The 12467-nt window shown below is 47.1% G+C and overlaps 1 protein-coding gene and 1 long non-coding RNA gene across 5 annotated transcripts; one reads left to right on the top strand and one right to left on the bottom strand.

Moving 5' to 3' along the window:
* Positions 1-526: 526 nt before the first annotated feature.
* LOC9269834 (uncharacterized) lies at positions 527-3877 on the bottom strand. Of its 4 annotated transcripts, none has more exons than XR_010740804.1 (7): positions 3374-3877; positions 3177-3245; positions 2983-3076; positions 2294-2340; positions 1824-1927; positions 1100-1214; positions 527-916 (listed from the first exon to the last, which is right to left on the bottom strand). It is a non-coding gene; the product is annotated as an uncharacterized lncRNA (long non-coding RNA). The 4 variants fall into 4 exon arrangements; XR_010740801.1 differs by having other exon boundaries at positions 1719-1927; positions 3374-3820; XR_010740802.1 differs by having other exon boundaries at positions 1100-1211; positions 1719-1927; positions 3374-3820.
* A 4577-nt stretch (positions 3878-8454) lies between these two features.
* LOC107276121 (probable acetolactate synthase 2, chloroplastic) lies at positions 8455-10731 on the top strand. Its single transcript, XM_066309262.1, has one exon. It carries the CDS (start codon positions 8528-8530, stop codon positions 10514-10516), a length of 1989 nt encoding a protein of 662 aa, XP_066165359.1. The 5' UTR covers positions 8455-8527; the 3' UTR covers positions 10517-10731.
* The last annotated feature ends 1736 nt before the right edge of the window (positions 10732-12467 follow it).

Raw genomic sequence — 12467 nt, 5'->3', positions numbered from 1 at the left:
ATTGAGAGAGAGGGGAGAATTCTATTTTTTGGCTCTGAATTTTCTTGGGTCTGACACCGTCGCGAGGAGAGGAGGCGCAGAGTGAGGATGCAGGCGGCCCCGGGGATTTGCGCGTCACAGTCACCGCGTGGGGGGCGAAATCGCTGGTGGAGATAGATCTACGGTGTACAGCGGACGGCTCAGATTAAATGAGATGTCAGATGGACGGATGAGATGAGAGTGGTTGATTTCACCAGTAGGATTGCTAGGGGTGAACTCCTTTTTATATTAGTACTAGTAATCGTGCACGTGCAATGCACGTTCTCAGCTACATGTATCATACGATACATAGTTGTTTGCATAAAAAATACAAATTTTGCATGATATAATATAAACCAAAACACATCAGTGCATAATTGCTCCATAGACCAATCAGTATAGCTATATAGGAGACAAGCTTACCTAACCATTTCTTCAGTTACAAAATGATAAACCAGAACAAACACATCAGTGTCCTTTAGAACAAAAAAAAAAAAGACACGTGAGGGGCAGCAATGGTCATCATTTATTTGATTAAATCCAAAATATTAGCAATATGACAATGACCATATTTACACTTGAGATACATCAGAAGTTGAGATTTAACCTACAATATTACAAAATACAAGTCTTTAAGTACTGCAGAAAAAAGAAAACCTTAAATATCTTAGGCATGTGCATTACATTGGTAGTCCACATTCGTCAGAAAAAAATCATTTATATCAGGCCAGTGCTCCTTTGATATCTTACTTTCAGGTTGTGTGAAAATCTTATTTAAAAATAAAAGAGAACATTTTTTCAGTTTTATTATTAACTGAGTCGTTGACTGTGTAGATAGAATGTTATGGACTGGAGCTGTCCATCTGGACAAAATCAAAAGAATGAGTACCCCTTGCATCTGCCAAATCAAAAGAAAGAGTACACATTCAGTAAGGAATTAATATGCATGATGGACTCGGAAAAATATTTCATCAAATATAATTTTTAATAACTCGATAGGAAATCACATCAGTTTATATCAGAAGAACTGCTTCAAATTTATTTCATCTAAATTCACAGTTACCAAGCAGGTGCATCTAACCTTTGGTTGGTAAAATCTAAGGCAATGATAGAATTGTCATATGTGAGATCGTACGAAGCCGCCATTGTGTCCTTCCCTGAGATCGTGTTCACCAGCTTCCAACCTGCTGCTACTACTGGTCCAACGGTGGAGCAAGAGAGGATTGGACCCCCAATATTCATTATTAAGAGATCCACAAACAAAAGCTTATACTGAGGATCTTACTTTTGAAAATAAAAGAAAACAGAACTATACGGACAAATTAAAAGGTTCATTGTGTTTTGATAAAATCACATTAAATGTTGTCCAGAAAATTCATTCATTTTTACAATTACAAAATCAATTTTACTTTGCAATTACTCAAACCAAAATACATGATTAAATTGAGAAATGCAAAAATTGGAATGCAGAAATTCTGCAATTGAATAGTTTGTGGTAGTTGGTTATAATGATCCACTGCCGCTTTGGAATACTGTATTATTCAAATTAACATAGCAAAATTCAAATAGCTCAATCTGAAATTTCTAGAGCGCATTGAAGATTACGTGACAATTTCTAGCCATAAGAAATGTTCCATCAGAAACTGGTTGCAAAAAAAGAAACCAGAGCAAAGAAATAGAGTGCTTAAAAATATGGATACCAGTAAGCTCAGAACATAGAAGCACTGGCCATAAGAATATGGTGCCTTATCACTGTGATGAGTGGAAACCATAAGGATTGCAAGCAAATTAGAACCTCTAGTGACCTGAATATTTTGATCAGTGAGGCAAGGGCCTTATGATTTGAAAGCTCAGGAAGACATTAGCAAGAGACATGCTGCATGTTCGAATGGCTCCAACTCCTGGATTCCTGAGAAACCAAACAGTGCATTAGAAATTTTCTCCTTTAACCACTTTTCAAGCAAATTACTTCCAATTGAAAAGAAATAACAGAACTTGCCATAAAATTTATGCACTACATCATTAGTAACTAAGTCATTGGCATACTGCAATATTCAAAATGCTAGAGAAAACACGTCTTTAATTGAAATTATCGGAGGAGAAATAGGAAGCATCAGAATCCATGCTCATGACTTCCAGGATAATCACTGGATTCACCTAATGCACTCTTTCAGGGATATTAAGGCATGGTTTCATTGTCTGGAGCTCCAAAATTGATCACTGGTATATACAAAGGGGATATTCCAATTAATGTCAAGCAGTTGGCAAAAATTACCTATTTTTGTAGGTGAGATCCTAGGTTTCCAGATGTCGCTGAAGGGACTGCAGAAAAAACAATAGCTTCAGGACAGAACTCCTGAAATAAATATTGTCTGTACTTTGTATGCCTCTACCCTGAAACAATTAAAGATGGAGGACTCGCAATCCCAGCATATTCACCCCAGATAAAATTTCACTAAATATTCTTTTGAGCTATCTTAAAAACATAATTATTGCCTGCACTTTGTATGCCTCTATCCTGCAGCAATCAATCGTTAACATCATCTGAAAATTAGATCGAGGTGTTTGAGCATGATACAGGCATACATTGACATTCTCATGGAATGATTTGTTCGTTGACGAAAAAACCAAAATAATAATCTTGTAACTTCATGATTTACTGAGGAAAAATGAAAGTTTTAATTAAAAACAAAATAAAATAATGATATGAGCTCTTTACCAAGATATGTAATTCCTAATTTGCCTTGAAGTAATTCAAGGTGTTTTGATTGGGTTGTAAATCATTTAATCACAAAAAAAATGTTTAAAGTTACTAACTTATGACAGTAAGCATGAGATTTGATTACGCTACTATGTGCGGATCAACTTTACCATGGCCATCATGATATGGATAAATGGTACCAATAAAATGGTCCTCTCCTTTGTGACATGAAGCAACAACAGAACTCTGATAATCCCGCATACCTTAAAAGCATATGTACATGTGTCGCCCAATCACATTCGAGCATTTTTTTTACTGCTGCTACAGCAGGAGGAGCTTGAAATACAAATCAATTATCTGGTTCCAAATTGACCCGAACAACATGCAATGCACTTGTGTTAGGTAAAATTATAATATTGTGTTTAGTCTAAAGAACATTATAGGCAATAGCACTTACATGGCAATACCTCGAACGTTCTCATATCAGCAAGAAATATATGAAGAGATGGCTTGCCAGTCCTCACGTCTAGAACATCCCCCATGACAACATAGTACATCAGTGCAAGCATCAGTCAAGGGGAAAATGATGCAAAGAAACAAAGAAGTAATTAAACTGATTCTGATTTGAAAAGCTAAAGGTTGAGGGCAAATTACCTTGTTGCAATAGCCATTGGTATTCCGTCAATTTCATCCAAAAATAATAATTTCCAGAGGGGAAGATATGTGGTGCATTCAGATCCAATGCGGATGGGGAAGAACTCGGCTCCGGCGGCAACTGGGGACGACGTCGGCTCCGGGGAAGACCACGGCTCCGGCGGTGGCTGGGGACGACCTCGTCTCCGGCGTGGGCAGCGGGGGTGGCAGCGGAAGGGGACGACCTCGCTGCCCCGTCGCGAGGAGGGAGGATGCGCGCGGAGCGAGGAGGCGGCGGGGATTCGCGGGCGCGGAGGAGAAGCTAGGAGGCGCGGGGATTCGTGGGGCGGGCGGCGAGGAGGAGCGAGGAGGCGGCGGGCTATGGCAGCGGGGGAGGAGCGAGGAGGCGGGGGCGGAGTTATCGCGGTGGGGAGGAGCGAGGGGGCGGAGGAGGGGGTGGGGATTTGTGCGGCATAGTCATCGCGTCATTTCTGAATTGGTGGAATCGCTCATCGTGCGCACAGTGAGGAGGATAGCGGATGGATGAGATTAGATCAGATGGCGGATGGACGGTACGGGTTGATCTGGGTGATTTAGTCTGTAGGATTGGAAGGGTGGTATAGATAGATGATACAAATCTAACTCGATTCATCTGGCTCAACATGAATGATTACTCTATATACATGTACAAAATTAACGAGTCACGACATTCACAGGCCTTAGCAACTAGCTGCAAGGATATGTTATCGATGGTGACCAAGCTTTGCTTCCACAGCTAGCACCCCTGGTCGGTTACCGGCCAAGAAACTCCCTACGGTTGCGCAATTTGCAGATCCATCCGCAGGTGGTCGGTAGCGGACGTACACCCCGCTCCGCCGCCCAGAACTTTGGGAGGAGATTGGGGGCCTCATCGTTTGGCATATTCATATGTTTATCAGCCAAAATTTGAATTTTCAACGTTAAATTTGGAGCTGATTTTGGGGTTTTTTCATCGAAGTTTATTTTTCAGCATTTGTTTTTAGATTGCTAAGAACACATATATAAAATTTTATTCACAAATTGATTTTCGTTTGCAAATATACCATTTGGCATATTCAGAAAATATACCAAACGATGAGGCTGTGGGTGAGGGAAGACGAACGCGAGGCTGCCCCAGGGGTGCTATTCCTCTCTCTCTTTTCTTCTCTTCTCTCCTCTCCCTCTCCCTCTCCCTCTCCCTCTCCTCCACCTCATTATAAAAGTCTACCTAGTATTTTGGACCATAATTAATGGGGCATCTAAAAATATAAAATAGACCTTCCACTTGTAAAGGAGCAGGGTGATAATGTTTCACGGAAACTTAAAAAGCTGCGAAAAGTGAACCCTATAAGACAATGAACTATAATATTTATAAGGTCAAATTTTCTAAAGGTCTATGGAGAATGAATAGAAGCCGTAGTGGATTGAACAAGCAAGTAAAAGGGGTGGTGGTTTTCATAACTTTAAAACTACAAAATTGGTTAATGAGATTTGATTTTTTTTCAAAAAATCCTAAAATAATGATGACTATTTAGCAAATTTAGACAATTTTATTTAGGTGATAGTCGCGTAATTGCGCGGGCCATCCTATTAGTTATATTTATATTTGAAAGTTTTTTTAACAAAACATTTGCAACGTAATTAGCAATTCTCTATATTTATTTAATCTTTTTTAAAACACATTACAAATTAATGCAGGTGCTCATAATGTGTGCACCCTCCCTCCTATAATTGCACACATGCACGACCTATCCTGATGAGGCATGACCGTAGCGGAACTTATTTGGTTGGTAAACTATTTAGGAGAAAAGTAATATGGAATTATAAAGTGATGGTTACATTAATTATGTTTAAGCACAAATTTATTTGATGATTTACTTGGGTAAGGTCTATGTTTAAGAGCAGATGCTGGCCTCTTTGTAGTTTCAGGTGATCCAAAATAACTAAAATTTCAGTCAACTTTTTGGATGGTCAAGATCACATCGAGGTGTTTCTAAAGGAAAAAAATATTACATCAAGATTATATTGATGTTGAACAGTTACCTTATCCTCCCCTTCCCTTTTTTTCCCTCCCAAGCATGCTCGCACATGGACAAGGCGCTCAATGCACTTGCTCGCCCGGCGCCCGCAATGCCCTCCGATCCTGCCCTCGCCCAACCTTGTTGGTTGGCTGGAGGACATCAACGACACCGGCGAGACCCACCATACTAGCCACCTCCACTTTCGGATCTTTTTCCTAATCCTATGCCGCGCCATTCTCCCGTTTGCCCGCTTCCCTATCTTCAACAGCTCGTGCCACCTGATTCACTGCTATTTACCGTCTAACCCCACGGCTCCCTTACCCCCCACCGTCAACCCAGCCCATCGCCAGCCTTCACCCCACTAGGGATGGCAATTTCCCCCGCAGGGGCCGGGTCCCCTGCGGGTACCCGCCCCTACGAGGGCGGGGGAGGGTGGCATTTCTGCCCCGCGGGTCCGTCGGGGCGGGGCCCCGCATTTTTTCGGGTGAGGGGACGGGGAAAAATCCACCCGCGGGTGACCCGCGGGTCCCCGTGGGGTATATTACCTCTTAAATCATAGCCCATCGGAGGCCCAAAACGCCCATCTCCTAGTAAACCAGCAGACCTAACCCTAGTACCTTGACTCGGCTCCCTTCCCTAACCCTTCCATCGCGCCGCACGGCCTGCACACAGCCACACACAGACACACCCTGACACATGAGACTCTGGCGGCAGGCGGCCGCAGATCTCGTCGGCTGGCTCACCCTCTCCGGCTCTCCGTTGTCCACTCCCCTCCGGCCGCCCTCTCCATCGTCCCGTCCCCTCCTTTCCCCTCTCTTCCAGCGGCGCAGAGGCGCGGCAGTGCGGCGGGGCAGGGCGTTGCGTCGTGGCGGCGCAGCACATGCGGCGGCCAGGCAAAGGAGGCGCGGCGGTCACGCAGAGGCGGCGACGCAGAGGAGCAGAGGCGCGGCGGCCATGCAGCGCAGAAGCGGAGGGCCTGAGACAGTGTGACGCACTGACGCACGTCGAGAGAAGGATTCAGAGACTCCGTGAGGTATTTCTTGATCTATATTTCTGTGTTCTTTCATCGCTAATTTCCGATCTGATGCCATCCCTAATTAGAACATGATTTTTGTTGATGATCTAATGCCATCCCTAATCTGATGGATGATAATTTTTTTTTGTTTTTCCTGAATTTTGATTATGCTATTTTATGATCAATGTGTCACATGTATGAAGTATGTACAATATTTTCCTTGCTAAACATCATATTGTCTTGCTTTCTTTTGGCTCAATGGATAGAGTTGCTACTTACTGCGGGGCCCTGTAGGGGTTAGGGGCGGGGGATGATTTCCACCCGCATGCCAACTCGGGGCCGGGGGCGGGTGGAGAGTTCGAGGGTCGGGGGCGGGGCCGTTCCAGCCCAACCTGGCCCCGCCCCGTCCCGTTGCCATCCCTACACCCCACGGCTTCAGTGACACCCCTATAGCCTCGCTGTCCACTTGTCGCAGCCCAAGGCCAAGATCAATCCTCTAAGCCACAGGGATCCTCCCTCTTCCCCCTTCCATAGCCCCCTCCCACCCCCACCCAATCCCAAACCCTAAACTCTAATCTCATCATCACCGTCACTGGAGAAGAGGACCCTCGGGTATGTGGTCGCTGCCACTACCATCAGGGATCTATCACCGGTGAGTCATGTTCCTCTCTTCTCCATCCCTTCTCCCTCTTCATTTGCAGCGCAAGGTTGAAAGGGGACTGAAATTTCTGACAATTCCAGTCGATATAAAATTAAGAATTCCCTTATATAATCTCTTGACGTAATAACACAGCCACCCATCCTAATCCTCTTCCATCCGTCCCTGTCAACCATCATAAAGTTTCACCGAATGAACACAGGTAAATAAGATGTAAGCAAATAAGACACAGTGAGGTGGTGCAATACTTAATTAATTAGCACTGATTCACGTGAAGACAATACTACTTTAAAAAAAAAAACATCAGAATAGGCCTAGACCGGTAGGCGGAACCTGCAAACCCAAATGCCCGTTATGAACCAACTGTGATAGATCTGTGGTTGTGTAATGACAAGAAAATGAGCCCTGCTGCAAATAGAATAACATTGCAACTGCATTTTTGCTGGAGCCCATGCACCACCCAAGGCAAACGTGGTCTCAGTATAATATATCAACCACAAACAAGGTCTAGTCAAGTTAATTATTTTTGCTCCTGGATGACAACCAATCAGGCACTTACACATTCCACATGATACTATAGTGTAGTACCAAGTCATCCTCGGAAGTCTTAATTTTTATTTAGGGTGAGTGATGGTCTGACACTAGCTAACAGCTCCTCCCCTGTACACAGTACTAGTGCTCCGTCTTGTGTTAAGTTATTCTTGGGCAATAGTTTAAGGTCATAAAAAATAATGATTAACCGTGGTCCGGCAGCGGTTTATTAGCAAGTGCAGATAATGCCTTTCAATCTCTCGAGATACATGCGATACTAAGAAAAATTAAAGCAGACGCGCCCCTTGGCCCCTCCGATGAGGCCACCCCTCCAACTCCAAGCCACTGTCTTCAAAAAAAAAAAAAAAAAAACTCCAAGCCACGACATGAAATTAAGTAAGCGTATTTTAACTGTTAGATTTTGTGATAAAATATATTTGTTTGGATTTAAATTTTAAACTTTGACACGTGTATTTATATTTACGACTAATTACTTTGTGATATAGATGATATATCTAGAATATCTATACTAACTTTGTAAATCTTAAAATATACCGATGCGGTTTTGGAGATGCTAATCGGGATAAGTTTTATATGTGTGCCTTCTTATTAGAGAATAGTTGTACTTGTGTTGCACCTTTTGGAAAAAAAAAAAACTCCAAGCCGCGGCAGTGCGCGACAAAAGGCAAAAATAACCCGCGGGTTTTCTCACCGTACCATGTGCTCCACGCGCGCGTCTACGTGTCCCCACATTTGACCCCGTGTCACTGCGAGTGGGTCCCGCGCACACTCTACCCCCACTACGTCAGGGATCGATCTCCCGTGCCCAAATACACGTCACTTCCCAGCCGCCGCGCCCGCCCAGTGTCATCACCATCATCCTCCTTGTCCCCCTCTCGCACGCTGCGACGCGACGCGAACGCGACGCCGCCATGGCCACGACACCCGCCTCCCTCGCCGCCGCCGCCGCCGCCGCTACGGCCGCGCCCGAACCGCGCGGCATCCGGCCGCCTCGCGCCCCCGTCCACCGCCTCCGCCTCCGCCACCACGCGACGCGCGTGGGGTGCTCGACGGTGTCGGTGTCGACCCGCCCTGCCACGACCACGACCACGACCACCACGCGCTCCCAGCCGCCGCCGCCACAGCCGCCTCAGGCCGCCGAGCCGCTACAACGGAGGTGGGGGCCGACGGAGCGGCGGAAGGGCGCGGACATCCTCGTGGAGGCGCTGGGGCGGTGCGGCGTCCGCGACGTGTTCGGGTACCCGGGCGGCGCGTCGATGGAGATCCACCAGGCGCTGACGCGGTCGCCGGCCATCCGCAACCACCTGCTCCGCCACGAGCAGGGGGAGGCCTTCGCGGCGTCCGGGTACGCGCGCTCGTCGGGGCGGCCTGGCGTCTGCGTCGCCACCTCCGGCCCGGGCGCCACCAACCTCGTGTCCGCGCTCGCCGACGCCCACCTCGACTCCGTCCCGCTCGTCGCCATCACGGGGCAGGTCCCGCGCCGCATGATCGGCACCGACGCGTTCCAGGAGACGCCCATCGTCGAGCTCACCCGCTCCATCACCAAGCACAACTACCTAGTCCTCGACGTCGACGACATCCCCCGTGTCATCAACGAGGCCTTCTTCCTCGCCACCACCGGTCGCCCCGGCCCGGTGCTCGTCGACATCCCCAAGGACATCCAGCAGCAGATGGCCGTGCCATCCTGGGACGCGCCGATGCGCCTGCCGGGATACATCTCCCGGCTGCCGAAGCCGCCGTCCGCCAACCTGCTCGACGAAGTCATCCGCCTCGTCGGCGACGCCGAGAGACCCGTCCTCTACGTCGGCGGCGGGTGCTCCGCGTCCGGCGACGAGCTGCGGCGCTTCGTGGAGCTGACGGGCATCCCGGTGACGACCACGCTCATGGGCATCGGGAACTTCCCCAGCGACGACCCGCTCTCGCTGCGGATGCTCGGGATGCATGGCACTGTGTACGCCAACTACGCCGTCGACAACGCCGACCTCCTCCTCGCGCTCGGCGTGCGCTTCGACGACCGCGTCACCGGCAAAGTCGAGGCGTTCGCGAGCAGGGCCAAGATCGTGCACGTCGACATCGACCCGTCGGAGCTCGGGAAGAACAAGCAGCCGCACGTCTCCATCTGCGCCGACGTCAAGCTCGCCCTGCAGGGCATGAACGCCACGCTGGAACAACAACAGCGCAAGAACCTCGATTTCAGCGCGTGGCGGTCGGAGCTGGAGAAGAAGAAGGCCGAGTTCCCACTGGGCTACAGAACGTTCGGCGAGGAGATCCCGCCGCAGTACGCCATCCAGGTGCTCGACGAGGTGACCAACGGGGAAGCCATCGTCGCCACGGGCGTCGGGCAGCACCAGATGTGGGCGACGCAGCACTACACCTTCAGGAGGCCCAGGCAGTGGCTCTCGTCCGCCGGGCTGGGCGCCATGGGCTTCGGCCTGCCGGCCGCCGCCGGCGCCGCGGTGGCCAACCCGGGCGCCACCGTGGTCGACATCGACGGCGACGGCAGCCTCCTGATGAACATCCAGGAGCTCGCCATGGTCCGCGTCGAGAACCTGCCGGTGAAGGTGATGGTGCTCAACAACCAGCACCTGGGCATGGTGGTGCAGTGGGAGGACAGGTTCTACGACGCCAACCGGGCGCACACCTACCTCGGCAATCCGGCGGCGAACGGCGGCGGCGAGGTGTACCCGGACTTCGTGGCGATCGCCGGAGGCTTCGGCATCCCGGCGGCCCGCGTGACGAGGAAGGGCGAGGTCCGCGCCGCCGTCGAGGAGATGATGGCGGCGCCGGGGCCGTACTTGCTGGACGTCGTCGTGCCTCACCAGGAGCACGTGCAGCCGATGATCCCCAGCAATGGCGCTTTCAAGGACATTATCGTCGACGGTGGTGGTCGCCGGACATGATCCTGATTTGGGACGAACACCTAGCTTACGATTTGTCTTAATTATGTTCAAAGATGTGAGCCGTTAAGAGACTTTGATTTTAGTACTTTTGCCCTGATATGTGCTCTTGTAGTTATTATCTTGGATAAAAAGCTGGTAATTTAGGCCAATGTGTTGTGTTGGTCCTAACTCCTAAATATCAATAAATCAGATTGGCAAATGGTTTATGCTTGCACAATGATCATTGATCAGACAGATGCGTTGGAGATGGTTTACTTTCAACAAGACTGTGCGTCTTATGATATTCTTTATACCTATATGTAGTACGATGATTTATCGTCTCGAATTCTGCCGTGCAAATTGGTACATGGTACAGTAGAGTATAAAGTAGCAAGCGATTCTTTTCAAATCAATTTTAACTGTATTCGCAGAACTGCAGCATTGGAAGTAAATCTCATAAATTTCCTCTTCGAATTTGAATCGCTTGGACATTAAAGTTTGTTTGAGTTGGTTAAAATTGTACAAAACCCCGTCATACTGCTACGTTGATTCTACGATGTCGAATTTGTTGTTTTTTTTCTACAACTTGCGTAAGTTAAATTTTAATTTACATCTTTATAGAGTGATATAATACATATTAATCTATCTTTATAGAGTGATATAATACATATTAATAGATATTAATCTATCGTGTTTATAAATCATATGACAAAAATTACCCACCACGGTCTATTTTTTCTCATCCTCCTCCCTTTCATCCCTGTTCTACTGCACGAACATTTCGTTGATGCCATGAATAGAAGATACTCTCATCGTTTCATATTAAAGGTTTTCTAATCAAACTATTTTAGTTTAACCAAATTTATAAAAAAAAGAGTTGCATGCCTCCTCGTCGATGGTGCCAGCAGCGATATTGGAGTGGGCTGGTGATGGCAGGTAGTTCCTATTCCCCTTGAGGATACTCTTCTCCCTCTCCCTGTGGGCCTCCATGAGCGTCGCCTCCAGCAAAGCCTTCGCATTCGCCTCGAGCTCGATGTTCGAGAGCTTGTCCCCGACATTGAAGTTCGATGCTTAAAGGTTCTAATTAGAATTAATAGAAGTCGTAGCGGACATGTAAGCAAGTAAAGTACAGGGAAAAAAAGTAAGTAGTATAGATGGCCATTCGGCCCGGCCCAGGCACAGGCTAGGCACGACCCAAGAAGAATCGGGCTGTCTATTGCTCTCTATTCTTTGTGTCGTGCCTTATATATGATTGAAAATAAGTCTAATGTGCATCCCTAAACTTCGTATCAGGCCTGGCCGTGTCGGCCTATCGTGCCGGTGGGGAAGCCTAGGCACGGCCCGACGGTCGGGCTGGGTCGGCACGGGCATGACCCCCCAGTCAGGTCGTACCGTGCTTGGGCCGGGCCGTTGGGCCTCGGGCGTTATGGCTATCTATAAGGAGTATTGGCTAGTATGACTTTTAAAATTTGAAAATCCGATGATGGTAATGTTTGACTTTTACATTGAGACAACCATTTAACTAAATTTGAATAAAAATATGTGTAAAAAAATTAGATAACTTTGTATGGGTGCTAGTCATACTAGTTTGGATGTAGACAAATTTTGCTATAGAACACCTAAATTTTGTGTAATTTACTGAAAGACATTGAAAAAACGTGTCATGGTAGAAAAACATCCTAAAAAATTAATAATTTGCTAGAGGGCACTTTCGAGTCAATTGGATTGATAAATTCTTAAGAAAGACTAGATTGCCCCTCAGACCAAATGCTTCAAACATGATTTTAAAGTAAAAATTACAAAATTATGCAACTTTAAATTTGCTATCACCCCAAGTACATCACTAGTATACATTATATTTTATCTTCGCTCTAGTCTCAGCTCAAAAGCTTTTGACCATTCTTGTCTTTTTGAAGAATTTCTCTCTCCAATTAAGCCGAAAGTGTCATCCAGCAAATTACCAGTTTTTAAG

The sequence above is a fragment of the Oryza sativa genome, chromosome 4 (assembly GCF_034140825.1).
Source record: "Oryza sativa Japonica Group chromosome 4, ASM3414082v1".
Lineage (NCBI taxonomy): Eukaryota > Viridiplantae > Streptophyta > Magnoliopsida > Poales > Poaceae > Oryza > Oryza sativa.
The sequence above is the reverse complement of the archived record's forward strand: the minus strand, read 5'-3'. Positions and strand labels throughout refer to the sequence as shown.